General features: G+C 35.7%; 1 protein-coding gene across 5 annotated transcripts in view; it reads right to left on the bottom strand.

Moving 5' to 3' along the window:
• LRCH3 (leucine rich repeats and calponin homology domain containing 3) overlaps positions 1-23,495 on the bottom strand; it is a 116,081-nt gene that overhangs the window by 70,369 nt on the left and 22,217 nt on the right. For all 5 annotated transcript variants that reach the window (XM_082654307.1, XM_082654309.1, XM_082654305.1 and 2 more), the window contains exons 2-3: positions 3,422-3,566; positions 1,688-1,814 (exon numbers count right to left, since the gene is read on the bottom strand). In XM_082654307.1, coding sequence (XP_082510433.1) covers positions 1,688-1,814; positions 3,422-3,566 — 272 coding nt within the window. The remainder of the gene's footprint in view (positions 1-1,687; positions 1,815-3,421; positions 3,567-23,495) is intronic.

The raw sequence follows: 23,495 nt of genomic DNA, 5'->3' as shown, positions 1-23,495 counted from the left end.
GATTGAGTCTGAACCAGAAGGGAATAGCAATCTATAATATCTCTCTCAGAAATTATGTATGTTGAAAGACAGCACTTTACTTCCACTAAAAAAAAAAAATGAAGGGAAAAAAAAGGAAAAGAAGCAATAAGGATGCTGCAGAAAGACCCACGAGGGAATCAGGAGCATTACGATTATTAATTTTTACTCTGCCACAAGCTGTTTTTTATGACTGAAGTAACAACTCACTTCTTTCATAGAAAGCTAAAAGCACCTTCTGTGAGACATATCTGTCTTTAAAGCATTTAGGATTCAATAACTAGAAACAGAAAGTTTAAATAGTGGTCTAGTATCTAGACTCTAAATTTAATATATTTGTGAGTTCTTATATGTGACCTTTTATATTCATAATCCACCTGAAAAAAAAAAAGTGACCCAACATGTGGTCCAATTAGACTTTTATGTGTACAGTCAGTTGTCCCTCAGTATCTGCAAGGGATTGGCTCCGAGGATACCAAAATCCATGGATGCTCGAGTGTCATACAAAATGGTGCATAATTTGCATATAACCTACATACATCCTCCTGTATGCTTTCAACCATCTCTAGATTACTTATAATACCTGATACAAGGTAAACACTATGTAAATAATTGTCACACACGGCAAATTCAAATTTTCCTTTTTAGAGACTTCTGGAAAAAAAATTTTATTTCTTTTTTTTTGGCCATGCTGCATGGCTTGTGGGATCTTAGTTCCCCGACCAGGGATCGAACCCACGCCCTTGGCAGTGAAAGTGCAGAGTTCTAACCACTGGACCACCATGGAATTCCCAGAAAATTTTGTAAAAAAATATTTTTGATTCACCGTTGGTTGAATCCACAGATGCAGAACCTACAAAAACAGAAGGCCAACTGTATTTATTTTTTGTTTATGATGTACATACATCTTTGTTAATAAACCTACATGGAATTATACTCCCAAGTCTCAATGGACATAATTGTATTTGACCATTTCAGAAATAGGAATCATAGGTTCTGGAGTTAAGGTAGACTGGTTTCAAATTCTACTTCAGTTATGGAACCTCTGGAACCTTTGGCAAATTACTTAACCTATCTTGAGTGCTGGTTTCCTCAGCTATAATATGATGATAACAATTCATAATGTTATTGTGGTGATTAAATAAGAAAAGTCTTATTCCCATGCCCAGAACAAAAGCACTCAAGAATAACAAGAAGTGGTAGGTGAAGGTTAAGCTTCTTAGAAAATATAAAGAAGCTCACTTTAGAGTGGGAGCTAGGTTCTAAAGATAGCCTATAAGGTAAAAAAGTAAACCTGACCTTTGTACTGCCCATTCCCTATAGGCACTAACCAAAAATCAGAATATTGATGCTATTAACAAGATTTAATTTAAAAAATTCAAACCCTTTATTAAATTATGTCTCAAAAGTTTAATAACACAGAAATCACTTAATATTCATTAGAACCTGATTAGACTTTGATAAGACTTGTACTTTCAGTTCTTTCCTAATTCTGTGTTGAAGCACTTGAGAGCTCATCAATCAGTAAAACTTCATTATCAGTACTTGAAAATAACTCAAAAACACAAAAGAGTGTGTGTGTGTGTGTGTGTGTGTGTGTGTGCATATATATATATACACACACACACACATATATACAAAACAATCAAAAAATGAAATATTAACTTACAAGTTCTGTTAAATGTCTGAGATGTCCAATTTCTTCTGGAAGTGAGACCAATTTGTTATTACTAGCAATTAAGACTTTCAATGGTAAATCACACAAGGGTACTGGCAATGTTGATAGCTGGTTTCGACTAAATGGGTAAGTAGAAAAAAAGAAAAGTCAGAGTCCACCTCTCAAGGAAAAAAACTGCCATCTTTCTCATTCTATACTAAGTATACTAACAAAGTTAAGTCTTGCAAGGAACAAACAGGATATTAGATTTGAGTTCAAGTCTTCATTTCCTCACTTGTCAGCTTTTGTGTTTTTAGGCACAGCATTTAATTTATCTGCATCCTACACAGATTCCTCACCTGTAAATCACAGGGCTTACAGGACTCTTGCACCACAAAACTCCTTTGTAAATAATGAAGTGCCATATAAACAAAACATATTATTATTTTATTAAATTTATATAGGAAAAAATGATTTTAAAATAGGGTAGATAACTAACATCCTCTCCTCTTCCTTCCAAAGAGTTATATACAAAGTGTCTGTAATTTACTTCCCTCATCATTACATTATTATAACCAAATGTACATAAACGACCCAAATATAATTCTATGGGAAATAAGGGACAGATTGTGATTTCAAATATATCATATTAACTGAAGGATAGGTAAGGAATTTTTATTTATACAAAAATATACAAATCAGAACTGAAAGTAAAAAACACATCTATCATTAGGATAAAAATAAGTTAAAATTTTACTTATGCAGATTTAACATCTTAATCCTTAGTAACAATTGCCCCCCCCTTTTCAAGATCTTTGATGATTTTACTAACACAGATCATAAGCCTTTAAAACTTTTAAAATCTAATAATTAGACATTCACATACAAAACTGTCTACTAGTGCTACTTTGATCATGGGAAAAAACTGAGAGAATAAATATCCGAGAGGGAAAATGAGTTTCAGAAATATATAAACTGTGCATTAAAATGATTACATATAAAAGTATTTCCAAAGGATATTTAATGAGAAGGGGAAAAACTCATTTAAAAATTTGACTAAAAGCCTACAAAAAAGTAAAAGTTCACCTATAATTATATAACTCAGACACAACATTTTGATGAATTTCCTTTACTTTTCTACATTTGTTTATCTTCTCCAGTCAACATTTATAACTTTTATAATGAAATAAAATAACAAAAGAATTCTTGTAAGATGTGAAAAAATGGAGTAGGTGAGTTGAATAAATGCATTTATATATTCAGAACTTAGTACACAAAAATACGTAATCACAAAAACCAAACAAAGTAATTTCAGATGTACTATTCTCATTTGATGAAGCTTACTTGAAAATGTAATCGGAAAACCACTGCTACAAGACTGCTCCAAGTCTATTAGTCTAATGTCTCTTAGAGTTTGTTAATTATTACAAACACAAAGACAAAGGGAGAAACTAGAGGGATATAGAAAATACTGCTAATTTAGTCTAAGAATATGTCGAGATACTGCTGATATAAACAGACAATATAAATTTTTTTTTAATTATTATTTTTATTTTTTGGCCGCATGGCATGTGGGATCTTAGTTTCCCAACCAGGGATTGAACCCGTGCCCTCTGCAGTGGAAGCATGGAGTCCTAACCACTGGACCGCCACGGAATTCCCCAGACAATGTAAATTTTAGTGAAAGGGAAGAGGAAAATTGAAAAGATCACACAAAACTAAAAATTAAAAAGAAAAAATCCTTACCTAATATTTAAGAACGTTAGAGCTTGCAAGTTTAGAATTGCCTCTGGTATATACCGAATACAATTTTGGTATAAATTGAGATTCTCAAGAGAAACGAAGTGACATGCTTCTATGGGAATTTCTGAGAGGCGATTTCGTGACAGATCTGAAAGAAAAAATAAATTAAGTTTAAAATCAATCCTTGGAACTTATTTTACTGAAATTTTAAATAAAAAAGCAGGTTTCATAATTGTTTGAATTTCCTAGAGCTCCTATTGTGGAGACTGGTCCAGATTAAATATTCAAATATTAAATGATTGAATAAACCATTTTAACATATGCCTCTATACCTGTTGCTGGGAAACGCTGATTCCTTTTGGGTCTCTACACATACTAAAAAATAAAACCATTATTCTTTGCAAGTAACATAAATTGCAAGGAATACCAGCTTAAAAATTACATCACAGATCATGCTAAGTACCAAATATCCTAGAAAACAAATGGATCCGTAAAATCCACCTTCCCAAAAGCTCAGACAACATTCTAAGGTTTTCAGAAAAGCGAAGCAAAACGAAACAAAAAAAAATATTGCCCCTTTCTTTACAGAGCAGCTAGGCCCGTGAGCCATGGCCGCTGAGCCTGCGCGTCCGGAGCCGGTGCTCCGCAACGGGAGAGGCCGCAACAGTGAGAGGCCCGCGTACCGCAAAAACAAAAAAGTATCACTGTCATGTCAAAAGCACTCAGGAACCATCTTTGCTCCCACTGGCTAAAGATGAGATAATCTGAGCTTCAATAAAGATAATAATTGCAGCGAAAAACAATAATAATAATTGCAGCGAATTGAAATCTATCACATATTACTGAATTTATCCTCCCCAAAAGATGATAAAGAACCAATTAATTACCTTGTAAGCTGATAAAGGGGGGGGGGGAAGCAAACATTTACCTTGCCTTCCCTATGTGAACTGTATCACTGAGTAACCAAATAGATAAAGGAAAGCATCTTTATATAAGTGTTCTAGCTATAAATGAAAAATAATGCTAGAATATAGCATTTTGCAACTCTCAATGAATTAATGGATCCAGAATTGAGTATTAATGACTGTTATCTTTACAAAAAGATAATCAGAAAGTATATGCCCCCCATTAGAAGAACAGAACATCATTTATGGTCTTGCCAAAGGGACAGAACCTGAGTCAAATCAAGCTTTTCCATCAGCTGCAAACTTTCAGAAAATGAAGAGGACAAAGATGTATGCTGAAATACAGTCACTCTATCATTAACCATTTAGATTTAATTAAATACACTGTGAGATTCATTTGATCTCTACTGTTTTCTCTCTTCTTCTGCCTCTTAAATTCTCTGTTGAGAATTATTTGGTGAGAATCCTTTAACTTCCCCTAGATGGAGGATCTGAATTCCTGCACATCTGCAAGTACCTTGCTTTCACCATAACAAGTGAATGATATTTCAGCTAGGTATATATAGACAATTCTTTTCTTGGTAATCTGTAGACGTTATTTTACTATCTTCTAGTTTCCAGTGTCACACTGAGTAGTCCAGCACATATCTGATTATTTTTCCTTTGTAAGCAGCTTGTTCTTTGTCTCCCTCCACCCTTAAATTAACACTCTGGTCCAGAACTCAGTTGGTTCTTTCAATCCTTCTTTAAACCAGAGAAATTCTCCTCTATTATACCTTTAGTTGTTGCATCTCCTCCATTTGCTCCTTCTCCTTCTTTATATTTTTTTTCTGTTTTGATATACTCTTCCACTTAATGTTCCAAACCACGAATCTGAGTCTCAACAGTAATCATTCTCTCCTTAAATTAATATATAGAAAAGTTTTTCCCCTCACTTTTTAATTCTTTCATGCTATGATTAGAAGCATGTCACCCTGTTTCTCCTGAGAATCTCAGGATAATTTAGTTTTGTTTTGTTTTGTTTTAATTGAAGCATAGTTGATTTACAATGTTGTGTTAGTTTCTGGTGAATAGAAAAGTGATTCATAAAACTTGATATATATATACTTTTTCAGATTCTTTTCCATTAGAGTTTGTTACAGGATATTGAATATAGTTCCCTGTGCTATATAGTAAGACCTTGCTGTTCGTATCTGCTAATCTCAAACTCCTAATTTATCCCTTCTCTCCCCTTTCTCCTTCGGTAACCATAAGTTTGTTTTCTACGTTTGTGAGTCTGTTTCTGTTTTGTAAGCAAGTTCATTTGTATCACTTTTTTAGATTCCACATATAAGTGATATCATATGATATTTGTCTTTCTCTGTCTTACTTCACTTAGTATGATAATCTCTAGGTCCATCCATGTTGTTGCAATGGCATTATTTCATTCTTTTTTACGGCCGAGTAATATTCCACTGTGTGTGTGTGTGTGTGTGTGTGTGTGTACACACACACGCACACATACATACATACACACACACCACATCTTTATCCAGTCATCTGTCAATAGACATTTATGTTGCTTCCATGTCTTGGCTATTATAAATAGTGTTGCTATGCACACTGGGGTGCATGCATGTATCTTTTCGAATTAGAGTTTTCTCTGGATATATGCCCAGGAGCGGGATTACTGGAACATTCTGTTTTGTTTTATTTGTTAAACTTGTCATCTATCTCTTCGAATAGTTCTATTTCATTGAAGTCACTTCTTCTAGATGTAATCCGTGTTCATCCTCTCTGGCTGCTGGAGTTCCTTTAAATGAATTATCTTCCTTTGCCAATTCATGGCTTGCCTCATCTTTGGAGCTCAGATCAAGCTGCTAGAGTACCATGAATGGCATTCAACATCAAAACAGTGGAAGCAAGCTCCATGATGCACTGGAACTAAGCTTCCCCTCTGGGGCACAGTTCTTCCTGAGAACTCAAAAGTTTTGATAACTGCCATAGGTTTTTGTCTCTTATTTTCATTTGGATCCCAGTATATCCCCCAGACTCACATATTCCCTACAGGTCCCACCAGCCTGTGAGCCTCCAAGTTGCTTCACTCTGAAGTAGTAGTTAGTAATTGAAGTTGGGAAAGACCACCATCTTACCAAAATGCCTCCCCATATTGTATTCATTAGGAAAAAGTTAAAGCCCAGGTAACAGAGGGCATCAAATATTTACAAATAAAAATTTCCTACAGGGCTTCTCTGGTGGCGCAGTGGTTGAGAATCTGCCTGCCAATGCAGGGGACACGGGTTTGAGCCCTGGTCTGGGAAGATCCCACATGCCGCAGAGCAACTGGGCCCGTGAGCCACAATTACTGAGCCTGCGCGTCTGGAGCCTGTGCTCCGCAACAAGAGAGGCCGTGATAGTAAGAGGCCCGTGCACCGCAATGAAGAGTGGCCCCTGCTTGCCACAACTAAAGAAAGCCGTCGCACAGAAATGAAGACCCAACACAGCCATAAATAAATAAATAAATAAATTTAAATCATATGGGCTTCTAAGAAGACCTCTGCTTAGAAAAAAAAGATGCAGCTGTAAACTGTCACCCACGCTTGCTGCCCTCCCTTAAAAAAAAAAAGTTTCCTACAGAATCACATGGTAAATAACTTATTTAATACAAAATACAACAAAAATTATTTTATAAATTCCTATTTAAATTGTTAGTATGATTTTAAAAACTGAAGAAATGAAAGAAATTAATTTCAATTACAAACTGCTCCTTAGGGACTTCCCTGGTGGCACAGTGGTTGAGAATCTGCTTGCCAATGCACGGGACACGGGTTTGATCTCTGGTCTGGGAAGATCCCACATGCCAAGGAGCAACTAAGCCTGTGCGCCACAACTACTGAGCCTGTGCGCCACAACTACTGAGCCTGTGCGCCACAACTACTGACCCTGTGCGCCACAACTACTGAGCCTGTGCACCACAACTACTGAGCCTGTGTGCCACAACTACTGAAGCCCAGGCGCCTAGAGCCCGTGCTCCACAAGCAAAGCCACCGCAATGAGAAGCCTACGCACCGCAATGAAGAGTAGCCCCCACTCGCCGCAACTAGAGAAAGCCCACACACAGCAACGAACATCCAATGAGGCCAAAAATAAATAATAAAATAAAATAAATAAATTTATTAAAAAAAAAGTGTCAGCAGAACTTCATTCTTTCTGGAGCTTCTAGGAGAAAATCTGTCTTCTTCTTTTTCCCAGCTTCTAGAGTCTGTCCACATTCTTTGGCTCATAGCCCCATTCCTCCATGTTCAAGTCAGCAATATCAGGTGGAGTCCTTCTGATGCTGCCATCTCTGTGGGTCTCCTTCTTCTGCCTCCTTCTTCCACTTTTAAGGATCCTTTGATTTGCTCATCTCTCCCTGCTCCCAAATAATCAACGATAATCTTCCTATTTGAAGCACAGCTGATGAACAACCTTAATTCCCCTTTGCCATGTAGTGCAACATATTCATAGGTTATAGGGATTAGGATGTAGACTAATCCCTACACCCTACATCCTAAGGTGGGGGGAACATAATTCTGCCTAGCACACCTCTCAACTTTCTAAAAGTAGAAGCATACTTTATGTGTTTTCTTTTGTGACCTTCTCTCAACATTTGAGATTCATTCATGTAGTTGCATACTGCAGTAGTTCCTTCATTTTCACTGTCTTCATACTATTCTATATGAACGTGCTACAATTTATTTACTCATTCTACTACTGATGAACATTTCGATTACACACTGAACTAGGAGAGAAAATGCTGTGTAATAAGATTTATGTATCATCAACTTCAAAAGAGCATGCCAAATTGTTTTCCAAAAAGGTTGTACCAATTTACACATTTACCAGCAATGTACAAAGAGTTCTTGTGGCTTCACATCCTTGCTAATACTTGTTATTGAGATGTTTTAATATTTATTATGTTTTAAAGATTTTTATACAGTGGCATTTCATTGTGATTTTCATTTCCCTGATTATTAATGAGGTACAACAGCTTTTCATATGTTTATTAGCCATCTAGATTTCTCTTTTTGTAAAGTACCAGCTCAAGTCTTTTGGTTTGTTGGACATCTTTATAAATTCTGAATATGAGACTGTTATCAGTTATATGTGTTGCAAATATGTTCTCCCACTCTGTAGTTTGAAGTTTCACAGTCTTTGTGGTGTCTTCTGTTGAAAGTCTTTAATTTTAATAGAGTAAAATGTTTCATTAATCCTTTCCTTTATGGTTAGTGGTATTTGCAGTTTTAAAAGAAATCCTTCCCTACTCCAAGGTCACAAAGATATTCTTTTCTAAAGGTTTTAGAGTCTGACATTTAATCTACCAGGAATTTATTTTCTAGTATGATGTGAGGTAGGAGGCCAATTTCATGTTTTCCTACAGGGATACCCATTTATCCCAGTGACAGTTATTGAAAAGATCATCACCTCCCCCCCCCAACTATTTCCCTATAACACCTGTCATATATCAGGTGCCTACATTTGTATGGGCCTGTTTGGGGGCTTCTCTAATCTGTTCCATTGCACTACTTATATATTCTTATGTCAATATTACACAATCTTAATTACTATAGCTTACAATGATTCCTGAAATCTAGTAGAGTGATGTACTCCTACATCACTTCTAGTAGGACAGGTATTCCTTCCTTTTTGTAGTTCTTCAAGTGTGTCTTGGCTTTCTAGGTCCTTTGCATTTCCTTGTAAGTTTTAGAATGAGCCTGTTATATCTCATAAAAACACTTGTTCGAACTTTTACTGAGATTGCACTGAATCAAACATCAATTTGGGAAAAAATGACACCTTTACTTGATTTATTCACAGGTCTTTAAGATTTTATAAATGATATATATTTTTCAAGTTTTATTTTCTAACCATTAGTTACTCATAGAAATAAAATTGATTTCAATATATTGATTTTGTACCTGGCAACTTTGATAAATCTTTTTATTAGTCTATAAAATTTATCTGTAGATTCATTTGGATAGCTCCAAATCCATGATTACCTAGTTCTGTGAATAATGAAAGCTTGTTTCTTCCTTTCTGATATGTACGTACGTACGTACGTATGTACGTACGTACGTATCTATCTATCTATCTATCTATCTATCTATCTATCTATCTATCTACCATCTAATTCCCTTACAGTGCTGGCTAGGACCTCTAGTATAATGTTGAATAAAAGCAGTAATTGAAGGTATTCTTGTCTTGTTCCCAATTTCAAAGGTTTTCTGTAGATATTGTTTATCAGATTAAGGAAATTCCTTTTTATTCCTAGTTTGCTAGGAGTTTTTTATCAGTAACAAATGTCATATTTATCAATCTCTTTTTCTCCATCTATTGAGATGATCATAGGATTTTAATCTTTTACTACATTAATATCGAATTTTACTCTTTATTCCACTATTATTTATTCCATTCGTGTAGAACTGATTTTTTTCCTTATTAAAACTTTATTCTATCAGTATGATATTAAATTTACTTTCTAATGTTAAATCTTGTATTCCTGGGATAAAATAAATTTAGTCATGATGTATTAGTTTGGGGGTATTCCCTCTTTTTCTATTGACTGAAAGGATTTATACAGCTTTCAAATGATTTCATTTTAAAAGCTTCTTAGAATTCACTGGTGAAGCCACCTGGGCCTACGTTTTCCCTAAAGGAAGATTTTTCACTATTGACTGAATTTCTTTAATATTAATAAGACTATTAAAGTTTTATATATATTTTCTTGAACCAGTTTTCAGTTATTACAGTCTAGGAGTTTGCTATTTTCATCAGAATTTTCCATTTTATTAGCATAAAGTTGTTCATAATATCTTCTTTATTTTTTTAATGTTTACAGCATCTGTGGGGATGGCTCTATTTTCATTTCTGACTTCGGTTTTTGTACCTTATTTCTTTCTTGAGCAATCTCATCAGAGATTTGAAAATATCATTAGTGTTTTCAAAGTATCCATTCTGGCTTTGTTAACCCTATTCATTGTACAGTTTTTATTTTGTTAATTTCTGTTCTTACCTTTATCATCTTCCTTTCATTGGGGGAGAGGGGTTGTGCTATTCTTTTCCTAATTTATAGAGATGGAGGCTTAGCTCAATAATTTTTAGACTTATTTCTTTCCAAAAATATGCACTTAAAGCTTTTATAAAATTCCCTTTAAGTGCTGCCTTAGCTGTATCTCATGAGTCTTTATATATACATTTTTTAATTAGAATATTCAATTAGAAAATATTTCCTAATTTCCGTTATGATTTCATCTCATTCTGTTAGAAATGAATTCCTTAATTTCTGAACATATAATGATATTCTACTTATCTTTTTTGTTAATGATTTCTAACAACTGTATATGGTAAAAGAACATGCTTTATGTGATTTCAATCTTCTCGTTTATTTTCTTTACGGTCCAGCACATGGTCCATTTTTATACATATTCCATGTGAGTCTGACAAGAATATTTATTCTACATTGGCATAATGTTCTAGTTATGTCTACTAGGTCACATTTGTTTAACTGCATTGTTCAAGGCTCGTCCTTACTGATTTTTTTTTGGTCAGTTTTTTCTATCAACTGCTGAGAGAGAGGGGTATATTAGTCTTTCATTTTTATTGCTATGTGGAGAGGGGTATATTAGTCTTTCATTTTTATTGCTATGTATCTATTTCTCTCTTTAATTCTTTAACCCTTTCTTTATGTATTTTGGACTTTTGTTATTAGGTACCTACAAAATTTTAAATTATTATTATTATTATCAATTTTTTTTTTTGGCCATGCCGTGTGGCATGTGGGATCTTAGTTCCCCCACCAGGGATCAAATCCGTGCCCCCTGCAGTGGAAGCATGGAGTCTTAACCACTGGACCGCCAGGGAAGTCCCCCAAATTTTAAATTATTACCTTCCTGATAAATCAAACTTTTTATAATTCTTAAGTTACTTCTTCCATTCCCAGTACTGTAATTTGCTTTGAGATCTCTTCTTTTGGTTGGTTTGGTGGACTTACTTTAATGTGACTCCCATGATCCCTTTTTACACCCTTGTATAATACCCCCTCCTCCACTTGAGTGTAGGTGGGACTTCAAAAGTAACTAACTTGCTCCTAACCAATAGAATACTGCAAAGATGATGTGATGTCATTCCTGTGGTTAGGACTGTCTATCTGATCTGTCCTATCTCTGTTGCCAAATTTGAAGAAATAAGCTGCTGTGAATTCTACAGTTGCAAGGAAATAAATTCTGCCAACAACCTGAGGGAGACTGGAAGCAGATCCTTCCCCCGTCACACCTCGAGATGAGGACTCAGGCCTGATCAACACCTTGACTGAAGCCTTGCAGCAGACTAGTCTAAACTGTGCCTAGACTCCTGATTCAAAGAAACCATGAAGTTCCTTAAGCTGCTAAGTTTGTGTAACTTGTTATACAGCATAGAAAACTAACACAGTCAATATTTCTACAGAGTACCTTTTCCTATTCTTTAATTTCGACCTTTCTGGATCATTACACTTTGAATGTGTTTCTTATAAACAGCACATAGGTAGATTTTGCTTTCTTTTCATTGTCTGACAATCTTAATCTTTTAACTGAAGCACTCTATATTTAACATAATTACCCAATATATTTGGACTTTTTAAAAGGTCATGTTATTTATGACAAATGTAGTTCATTGCCCTTTGAATATCTATGCTCTTTCCTTCCTTCTTACTATCAGAATCTCAATTGTGTTGAAAACAGCAAAGGGCTCAGCTAGACCACTGACTGATATTTCCAATTTTATTAATCATTAAAGTTCAAACAAAGGAAATAAAGACTGATATAAAATTTAACCATATTTGTCCTGGTAACTAAATTGATGTAGGAAATTCTCATTTATAGCCAGTGTCCTGAGTTTGTATGTAAACTGAATGCTTTGAAACTACCTCATGTTTCTCCATAGAGGGAAAAAAGACTTTTTAGCTGTTGAGGGCTAACTTCACACACAATGCCAATGCCAATGCCAATGTTATATATTTGCAAATATATTCTTTTTCCAGTATTTCCTATCTCAGTACATGATGCTTTTGTCTATCCAGTTGCTTAAGTCAGAATTCTGGAAGCATCCTGACACCTTTCTTTTTTTCCCCTAATCTAATTCTATTAACAAACATTGTCAGTTTCTTGGTCCAAATATATCTTGGGCCTCTCCGTTTCTCTTCATCTCTTTGTCACTGCCTCTTAGAATTGTTCTAAGAATCAAATCAAACAATGCATGGAAAATTACTTCATATACTGTAAAATGCAAAGAGGCACACACGCATAAAGCCAGTTTCAAAAGGCTGACAGCCATACAGCAAAAACAAATAACACCCATCCCCCTAATTTCAGGGTATTGGACTCTGCAATAAAATATTACAGAGTACAATACAATAATTTATGATCTTTGGTCACCAAAAAGAATATTGCTTTCAGTATACTCTACTTTTAAAAGGCAAAGAAGGTAGAAAACATTTATTTAAAGATTTACATTAAAATGTTTAAAATAGTTTCCTTATCTTTCAGTGAGGTTAAATAAGCAGAGAGGTTACTGTATCTTTGTGTCACTAGAGTAAACTTGCTTTCACACATACAGATAAGACTAGTTATTGCCACACAAGCCCCCTAAATTTCCATCTCTGTGTCAGTGTAGTCAGTTGTAGGCTGTTTTCCAGATTGCAAGCTCAACTGAGATTTGCCAAGTATTGTAACCAGCCACAAACTGGATAATAAGCAACTATGCAATTAAGCTATTAAGTTACTTCTATGTATCATATCCTGAATGTGGCCTTGGTCTTGCACCAGCCATTATCTTTTCTGCTAATGCTAGTAATATGAGCCAACAACTATACCACTCTGGCATAGCCCTTGGATGTATTATTCAGTTGAACAAAGCAGAAAAAGCCTATTTTGGCCTGATAAAAATATGAGAAAAATTTTCGCTAAAAAATGTACCATGGAAGTTTCAATTAACTAAAAGAAATATTTCAATGGAAAAAGTTTTAAGACATTTTGTTTGCAATCAAATGCCTGATTATTTTCCTAATTTACAAAAAAGTTACCCTCAAAGTTAAACTCATCTCAGATCTAGTTTAAGTTTAAAAATAATATGTCTAAAGAGAAAAGTCTAAAAAAATAGTAAAAAGAATCTTTAATATTAATGGGGGGTGCACAAGAATGATCACTCTAGATTCACATAGCAAATATTCACTGAGTAGGGACTATGTCTGTTTTGTTCAACCCTATATAGTTGGCACTTAGTAGTGCCATAGTACATAGCACATAGTAGGTACTCAATAAAATATTTATTTAAAAAAAAGATCAAATAAATGAATGAAACAAAAACTCCAGAATCAGAAATGAGTAAGAATCCTGTCCTCCATCTTATACAGCTTCATCTATGGTAAGACTAATAACGTAATTAATATACTGATAAAGGACCAAATCACAATTTTACCTTTATGATTTTTTTAAAAATACTACATAACCTGGATTGAAAATTTATTTCCAAAAAAGAAAGCGTTAGATAAAATGAATCAAAGCCAACTCTTGAGGGAAAAACTATTATGTGTATCAAACCATAGATAAGTATTTATAATTTAAAAAAAAGCTGAGATAGGTTACAACCATAAGAAAGAGTGGTTAAGGTATATAAAAAATGACATCGGGAGGCTTCCCTGGTGGCGCAGTGGTTAGGAATCTGCCTGTCAATGCAGGGGACACGGGTTCGAGTCCTGGTCTGGGAAGATCCCACATGCCACGGAGCAACTAAGCCCATGCACCGCAACTACTGAGCCTGCGCTCTAGAGCCTGCGAGCCACAACTACTGAGCCTGTGTGCCACAACTACTGAAGCCCGTGCTCCTAGAGCCCGTGCTCTGCAACAGGAGGGGCCACCACAATGAGAAGCCTGTGCACCACAACAAAGAATAGCCCTCACTCACCACAACTAGAGAAAGCCCGTGCACAGCAATGAAGACCCAACGCAGACAAAAGTCAAAAAAATAAATTTATTAAAAACAAAAATGACATTGAAACTTTTTTCCATTTTGAAGCACAAAATGTTTTTAATTTATACCTTCCTATTTTAAAAAATAGATGTATATTGATTTATTGACTTGTTTGCTGCATAGACTCATGGATTTTCATTTTATTCAATGTTATAATCCATTATGACCCAGACCTGATTAGGAGATCTCCCCTTTAAACTAGCTCCTATAGCTTTTTGATACGCCATCTTCATTTTTTTTCACATTTCGTTTTTTTTTTTAATTTTATTTATTTATTTTTTGGCTGCACTGGGTCTTTGGTGCTGTGCATGGGCTTTCTCTAGTTGTGGTGAGTGGGGGCTACTCTTCATTGCAGTGCATGGGCTTCTCATTGCAGTGGCTTTTCTTTGTTGCAGAGCATGGGCTCTAGGCATGTGGGCTTCAGTAGTTGTGGCATGCGGGCTCAGCAGTTGTGGCTCACGGGCTCTAGAGCGCAGGTTCAGTAGTTGCGGTACACGGGCTTAGTTGCCCAGCGGCATGTGGGATCTTCCCGGACCAGGGCTTGAACCCATGTCCCCTGCATTGGCAGGCGGATTCTTAACCACTGAGACACCAGGGAAGTCCCTAGCATTTCCTTATATTCTGACACAGCAAGATGTTCCAGGCTTATCTTGCAACTTCTGTGCCCCAGTTCTAGAATCAGCTATTTTTCACCCTCGTGTAACAGCAACATCTGTAGCATTAGATTTGTGGGGTAGGGGGCAAAAGGGAAAACCACAAATCCCAAGGGAAGTTTCAGAATTAATGACCGTTGGGTTTTTTTTGTAAGCCACTAAGCTTTGTAGCCGTCTGTTATACAGCAACTGAAAAACAAAACAGAAATTGGTACCTGGAAGTGGTGTGTAACAATAAAACATCTGGCACTGGCTTAAAATGAGGCAGCAGGCAGTGGCCCTAAGGGGTCTCCCAGTGCCTGTTAGTGGAGGCTGGAGGGCAGTGGAAAAAAAAATGCTATTGAAGGCTGGAGAAAAGGGCACCCTAGTTCTGCTCTGGCAGAACAATTAAAGAAAACTATAACCTGCCATATCATGATAGGTACAGAGGTTATCTAAAGGATTTAAATCACCATAAATACATGTGGCTATCTGTAGTGAAACATGTTAGTTGAAGAGGTATATGACAATAAAGATCACTAAGTATTAATCTTAAATCTTGATAAGAAAGGGCATATATATATTTATACACATACATATGTGTATATATTCCTGTAATTTTCTAATTAAATTTTTCTCCCCTCACTTATTTTTACATATCATTCAAATGTATTACATATTTTTCCTTTTCAAATAATGCAGAGAAGATTAAAAAAGTCAACCAACTTAAAAGACTCTCTTTGCTCACACAGGAAAGAACATGAATGGATGGATGCCTAGAATGGATTCTGGTTTTAGATAATATTGGAAAATAAACTCAATTTTAGAGTTTACAAAGACCATCCTTAAAAGTGTTATCCAATTCTCATAATATTTTCTTTCATCTTGAAATATGGCTCATTACATACCCTGCCAATAAAAGTTTTCAAAACTACACCCCAAAACAATGCAATTTAGAGAAAAACTATTATCTTAAATGAGACCTAAGATATAGCCAGACTTCAGCCCTAGCTCTACCATTTATTATATATATCTTAAGCTCTAGAACATTTCAGAATCTTTTTCTCTAACACTTTCACTGAGATGTTTTCAATTATTTTACTTTTTTTTTTTTCAGGTAAGAAGCATGTTAAAAGGTACTTTTTTCTTAAGTCTATTTCTCCCATTAACTGCTCAATAACTTTATGATTTTATGAATTAGGAGTAGTTGATTCCTACTTTCGGGGGACAAACCTGGAGCCCAAAGATGACAGTAATGTAGCTTCTTAAACTTGAAAAAAGTTTTTGGGAAACACTTATTTAACTGATGTGACATTTTCCTCCCAGCTAACTTTCTGACTTCCTATTTCTGTTTGAGGCTGTGAAGGTCACAAGGTCCAGAAAAATAATATAATTATTTTACTAATATGATATTGCTCACTCCTCATAAGCTGGCAAAAAGAAAAAAAAAAACCCTAATTCTTTATAACACAAAAACTTGTCAATAACTTAAATAATTTTATAAATTAAATCTCTTAAAAGAAAATAATTATAAATATCTAAGTAGTGTTTCTGTGTTTAGTTCAACAAATTCATTCTTTGCTCTTAAAGAAGTCTGCTCAATTTTGCCCCTTCTTTCAGATACAGTCAAACTGTTACAATCACCATTCTTCTTCTTTTTTTTTTTTTGCGGTACGCGGGCCTCTCACTGTTGTGGCCTCTCCTGTTGCGGAGCACAGGCTCTGGACGCGCAGGCTTAGCGGCCATGGCTCACGGGCCCAGCCGCTCCGCGGCATGTGGGATCCTCCCGGACCGGGGCACAAACCCGTGTCTCCTGCATCGGCAGGCGGACTCTCAACCGCTGTGCCACCAGGGAAGCCCAATCACCATTCTTGATTCTCCTTAGTGCTGCAGGAGGCACCCTTCTTTTTTTTCAGACCAGTGTCTGACTTTTATAATAAGGTGCCTGAGATCATTTCCTTTGACCCATCAGATCTAAGGTCGTACTCTCCTCTACCTGTCTATTCTTCGCCCTATTCTCATGTAAGCTATCAGAAGAAAAAATGTGGTGACATTTCCATTAAAAGGAACCACCTATTTGAATCACACCCAAAATAAGTTAAATTCATTCAACCAATTAATGCAAATATTTTAAATTAAAACTTAAATAACTGTACTTATTCATTTCTACTGACATATAGTGTTCTTCAGTGTTTCCAGCTCTTATGCATGTGCAGGTTACCTAAAGCACACAGGAAAAAGGGGCCAAATCTCTCATTTAAAAAAATAGATGTTTTAGCCATTGTGTATTGCTTATTATCATAAATGTACATATATAGTGAGACATCTTTAGGATGTTTGCTCAGCTCACAATGTTCTTAATTTCTCCCTTTCATCCACAGGGGCTGGCTCTCCTTCCCTCCCAGCTTTTCAGAGTCATATATACCAGTAACATCTACCCTGGGAACCCTCTCAAAGGAAGTAACACTGAACTCCAGGGCTCTCCTCATTCTTGATACCCTGGTAAACTCCTGCCCCTCCTTTAAGAGCCATCTCAAGCATAATCTCATACTTCCCTTGACTTGTCTAGGCACTCAAAGGATTTGCCCACTGTGTTTCTATTACTCTAGTGTAGCAATTATCACACAGCAGGGTAATTCTTCATTAGATTTTAAGTTCCTTGAGACCAAGAGCTTTGTGTCTTTAGCATCTAACACAATATCTGACTTATTAAAAGGTCAAGTTTATTTGCTAGAATTAAGTTAATTCAGTGTGCCAACACTGTATATATCATGCTGATCAACTCTCTAATCAGCTATTTTTAAATTAAAAATTGGAAAATTAATTATTTCTGAATAAACAAAGTTTGGTAGATAATTAATTAATTAATCTTTAAAATGCGGGCTCCATGAAGGAAATCATAAGAAAAGATCCTTAATAGCAGTAGAGGAAATATAGGAGAGATACCTACAGACCAGGTCAGATTACACCCACACCACCACCAATCCTCTGCAACATGAATTAAAAATAAAATGGGTAAATCAATGATAGAATAATATCCAGAATGAATATTATACACACACACACACACACATATATATATATCTAACACTCAACACCAAAAAACAAACAACCCAATTGAAAAATGGGCAAAGGACTTGAACAGACATTTTTCCGGAGAAGATATACAAATGGCTAAAAGGAACATGGAAAAACACTCAACATCACTAATCACTAAGGAAATGCAAATCAAAACCACAATGAGATACCACTTCATATCAATGAGGATGGCCATTATTTTTTTTTTAAATAAATTTTATTTATTTATTTTTTACTGCGTGGGGTCTTTGTTGCCGTGCGTGGGCTTTCTCTAGTTGCGTCGAGCAGGGGCTATTCTTTGTTGCAGTGCGAGGGGTTCTCATTGCGGTGGCTTCTCTTGTTGCAGAGCATGGACTCTAGGTGCGCGGGCTTCAGTAGTTGTGGCGCATGGGCTTAGTTGCTCCGCAGCATATGGAATCTTCCCCAACCAGGGCTCGAACCTGTGTCCCCTGCATTGGCAGGCAGATTCTTAACCACTGTGCCACCAGGGAAGCCCAAGGATGGCCATTATTAAAAGCGAAAGCCAGAAAATAACAAGAGTTGGTGAGGATATAGAATAATGGAACCCCTGTGCATTGCTGGTGAGAATGTAAAGTGGTACAATTGCTATAGAAAACAGTAGAGTGGTTCTTCAAAAAATTAAACATGAAATTATGTTTATGATCCAACAACTACACTTCTGAGTATATACCCAAAAGAACTGCAAGTAGGGACTCGAACAGGTATTTGTCTACCAATATTACAGCTACGTTATTCACAATAGGCAAAAGGTGGAAACAACCCAATGAACAGTCCAAACGTCCATTAACAGATGAATGGATAAACAAAATGTGGTATATGTATAAAACAAAATACTCTTCAGCCTTAAAAAGTAATGAAATTCTGATACATGCTACAACACGGATGAACCTTGAAAACACTGTTAAGTGAAACAAAACAGACACAAAAGGATAAATATTCTATGATTCCACTTATATGAGACACCTAGAATACTCAAATTCAGAGACAGAAAGTAGAATGGTTACCGGTCGTAGAGAGAAGAGGTAATGGAGAGATATTGTTTAATATAGTTTCACTCTGGGATGATGAAAAGGTTATGCAGATGGATACAGTGGTGATGGTTGCACAACAATGTGAATCTACTCAATGCCACTGAACAGTACGCTTAAAAATGATTTAAATGGTAAATTTTGTTACCTATATTTTATCACAATAAAAAATGTATAGTACTCAAAGTAGAAAATAAATGTAATCTGCCTCTTTTTAGTGATATGTACGTTAAAAATCTTCCTCCAAAATTACGGACTTTTCTAAAAGCCGTTTCTTATACCTTGGCAATAAACCAAATAATACAGAAATTAAAGAAACAAAAATTCAAAGTATTCTGGGGACTTCCCTGGTGGTCCAATGGTAAAGAACCCACCTTACAATGCAGGGGGTGCAGGTTCAATTCCTGGTCAGGGAACTAAGATACCACATGCCATGGGGCAACTAGGCCCATGTGCTGTAACTACTGAGCTTGCACACCTCAACTGGAGAGCCTGCATACCACAAGACTACAGAGCTCATGCACTCTGGAACCCACACGCCACAACTACAGGGCCCATGAGCCCTGGAGCCTGCACATCACAACTAGAGAGAGAAAACCCGCACGCCACAACTAGAGAGAAGCCCGTGCGTTGCAACAAAAGATCCTGCATGCCTCAATGAAGATCCCGTGTGCCGCAACTAAGACCCGGAGCAGCCAAAAATAAAGAAAAATAAATAATAAATAAATCTTAAAAAAAACCCCAAAACTACAGAAAGTATTCTGTAATCCCAAATCTCAAAAAGTTAGCTTCATAACTGTGTAAAAAAAAATGTAAATTGTTTATTATCTCTTTCCTTCCTAACTCCATTTCTCTTTCCCAGGGAAAAAAAAAGTGTTTGATATTTCATTCTATTCAGCTTTGTAATTATAACAGTAGAACTTATTTCTTTAAATCTCTAAAGCTAAGCCAGTCCAAACACAAATTAAAGTTTTTAACTGTATGGCATTTATTAAGAAATGCTAGTAGTTAAAAGTTAAAAGTCTTATGTTCTTCTAATAACTCCTTCAGGCCATCCCACGCAATGACATCATCCTTACCAAATAAAGCCCATTATGCAATACCCACATATACAGTACTATCACTTTGTATGAGAACAGTCACTGTTGTGAATGTTAAAAGGGCCTGAGATTATGACAAATATTCTGTATAAGAGATTTTTAACACTAAGCTATACAAACTTCAGAAGAATATTATAGGGATAATATCCTTTAACACATAAAGAAATGGTAAATACAAATTATTATAAGTTTCTAAAATACACATTCAATATGAAATAATACAGTAAGAAATAAAAACTAAAATTCTTAAGGAAGATCAAGTCCCTAAAGAATTATATAAAAGTAATAACTTAAAATATGATTTGGTAACTATTTAACAAATCCCAATGATACTGTTTAGGGTGCTTCCCACAGGCTAACAAATACCAAGGAGAAAGAACATAAACATTTGCCCATTAAATGAAGATACTGTGATGGCTGATAAAAGTTTGTTACACTTTTTAAACTTTCTCTTTAAATTTGCTCCAAAATTTTAAATCCAAAAAACACTCTATATTTAGTTATTTCCTTTATGCTTTCAACCACTATGCCATTGACATGAAAATTTTGTTGAGAATGCAATAAAAATCATTTTATTTTAGCTATTAATTATACAACCCAGAAAGGTCAGAAATGAGAATACTAGATCTAATGCTTTTCATTTTAAAGTCATATTACTTATATATGGATATTCTTTTTAAATTGTTTTTAACTAAAGGTAGTAAATTTATATAATTTTAAATGCCAATCAGTGACTTCTGCTTCCAGGAAGATGAAGCAGATGTACTTTTCCGTATTACTAAACTAAAAACCCTGGCAATCACATCTAAAACAAACATAAGATTCTAGGGCTTCCCTGGTGGTGCAGTGGTTGAGAGTCCGTCTGCCGATGCAGGGGGGCACGGGTTTGTGCCCCGGCCCGGGAAGATCCCACATGCCACGGAGCAGCTGGGCCCGTGAGCCATGGCCGCTGAGCCTGCGCGTCTGGGGCCTGTGCTCCGCAACGGGAGAGGCCACAACAGTAAGAGGCCCGCATACCTCAAAAAAAAAAAAACCCAAAAAACATAAGATTCTAAAGGGTTAAAACAAGACAACTAAGGACTTCAAGACCCAAGGAATGACATGGTGATCAGTTCCCTGGGTTTTCTTTTTGCCTCATGTATCCTAGACTTGGAGCTGACATCTCCAAGTTGGCAATCCAGAAACACCAATGGGAAGAGACAAAAACAAACAAACAAACCAACAAAAGCCTGCTTTCTCTGTCCAAAGGACCAGGAAAGGGGCAACTTAACAAGACAGAAAACTTTTAGACAGTAACCACTCTACTTCAGCCAAACATCTCACAAAAAAATTGTGGCCTCATCCCACCCATGGAACAAAGGCTAACTGGGAGCCTAAACTTCCACCCTTGCAGAACTGTAACTTAACATTTTAGTGGCTCCCCACCAGTCTCCACTGGTGTGGTGTCAAAGAGGGTCAAGGAAGGAGCCGGGACTTATATGCCTACTAGAAGGTAATGTGGCCCCACTCCCCATCATGTGGGATCAGTGGAGACATTATGGGGAGCCTGGACTTCCACCTCTAACCAGCAGTAACGAGGAGCCCTCTGCCTTCCTGCTGGCGTGAGGTCAGAGGAGGACTAGGAGAGTCAGGACTCTGACCACTGCCCACCTGTTGGAGAGGCAGAAAGAAAAAAACAAATGGTCTGTCATAAGATTGCTCTTCCTTTTCAGAAAGCAAGGACCTTGAAGAAATCTCTTGATTCCTCAGAGGCAGAAAATAATGGGAAGTGTATAGGGTATGTAGCAAAAACTTCAAGGACTGAAAAAATTTCAAAATCTCAACACGATGCTAATTTTAATTTCTTCATTAGAGTATAAAAATTCAGACCACCATGAATGGTGTCATTACTAAGAAAAAAAGATTAGGCACGTTTTAAGAGGGAGTGCCACTGACCTATCTGACTTCTGAGTGAAGCAAATACTTTAATAAGATCCAATCTCTATAATTAACAATCCCCAAAGTCAAAAGCAATGTGAACTAGAAGGGCCCAGGAATTCAATAATAGGGATGTTGATAATCAGCAAAAATGAAGTAGACTGTTAAAAATAAGTAGAGAAAATCCATTAATGTCTTATTTTTGTTTATAACATTGGAATTCATACTGAATGATGACCACCTGATATGACTTATTCAGGGAATACATATTTTTTAATGAAAGTTATGAATGTGACTATCACAACTTATTTTCCTTATTTTTACTTTCACACAGCAGCATTTACAGAGATGCCAAAATGAGCCTTATTATGAGGCAGATCTTGGTTTTAATCAGTTATAAAATTGAAAGTATAGATTATGATCAAAACAGTCAAATTTTTAGATGATACAGTGGTATCTTTTTATGTTTCTCTCTAGCATCTTAAAAGTTAAAACTTCATAAACTCTTTGAACAAATTTATTATAATCTCATCACAACAAACTTTAACTGCAGCATGTCTGGCCTTCCCTAAAATTAGGAAATCTGGCCATGGTACTATAAAGAATTTCTTTACAATAAGGTTTAATTTGTTGTTAATAGAAGATCACCAGGTTAAATGAATGCACTGTCAAATCTTTTTAACATAGTAACATGCTACTAGAAAAAAAAATTGTTAGAAGTAACTTGTTTTCCCATCTTAAAATATATGACTATTAATATAAGACTTGCATATATAAACCTGAAAAGGTAAAATATAGAAATCTAAGAGTTTCTATGTATTCCAAAACCTAAGGGTTTCTATATATTATTCCTTTTTCATTAAAAGATTAATGCCTATTTTTTTTTGTTGTAGTTATACAGATTGACCAATTGTCTAGATTAAAATACTGAGACCAGTAACTTGTTACTAGTACAAGTGAGAAAGGGAAGAATTCCTAATAAACTGCTAATATTTTTAAAGTGTATGGGGTTTAATTTTTGATCTCTATTGAAATGTTTAAACCTACTTCCAGGCCCATATTTATACTTAATTTCACAGAAACGTCTTATTAGGTATATTATATCCTCAACAAATATCATAAAATGAAAATATTCAGTTGACTGTTTATTCAAAAATTTTTGACAACTTCAGTGTAATGAAAGAATTTCAACTTTGAATTTATAATTTACTACGGTGGGGTTAATTTCTGTCAGTACTTGAGATGTATCATCAGCCTTCTTTCACAATGGAATCCCTTTACTGACTTAGTATTTACTTTGAACATGTATTTGTCTTTCTTTTTTTAAGTGCTTAGCCTAAATTTATTTTTAAAAGCATGAAATAGCACTTGTT

This window comes from Grampus griseus (genome assembly GCF_964374135.1).
Source record: "Grampus griseus genome assembly, chromosome: 5".
NCBI classification, from domain to species: domain Eukaryota; kingdom Metazoa; phylum Chordata; class Mammalia; order Artiodactyla; family Delphinidae; genus Grampus; species Grampus griseus.
This window is presented reverse-complemented; position numbering and strand designations above follow the sequence as displayed.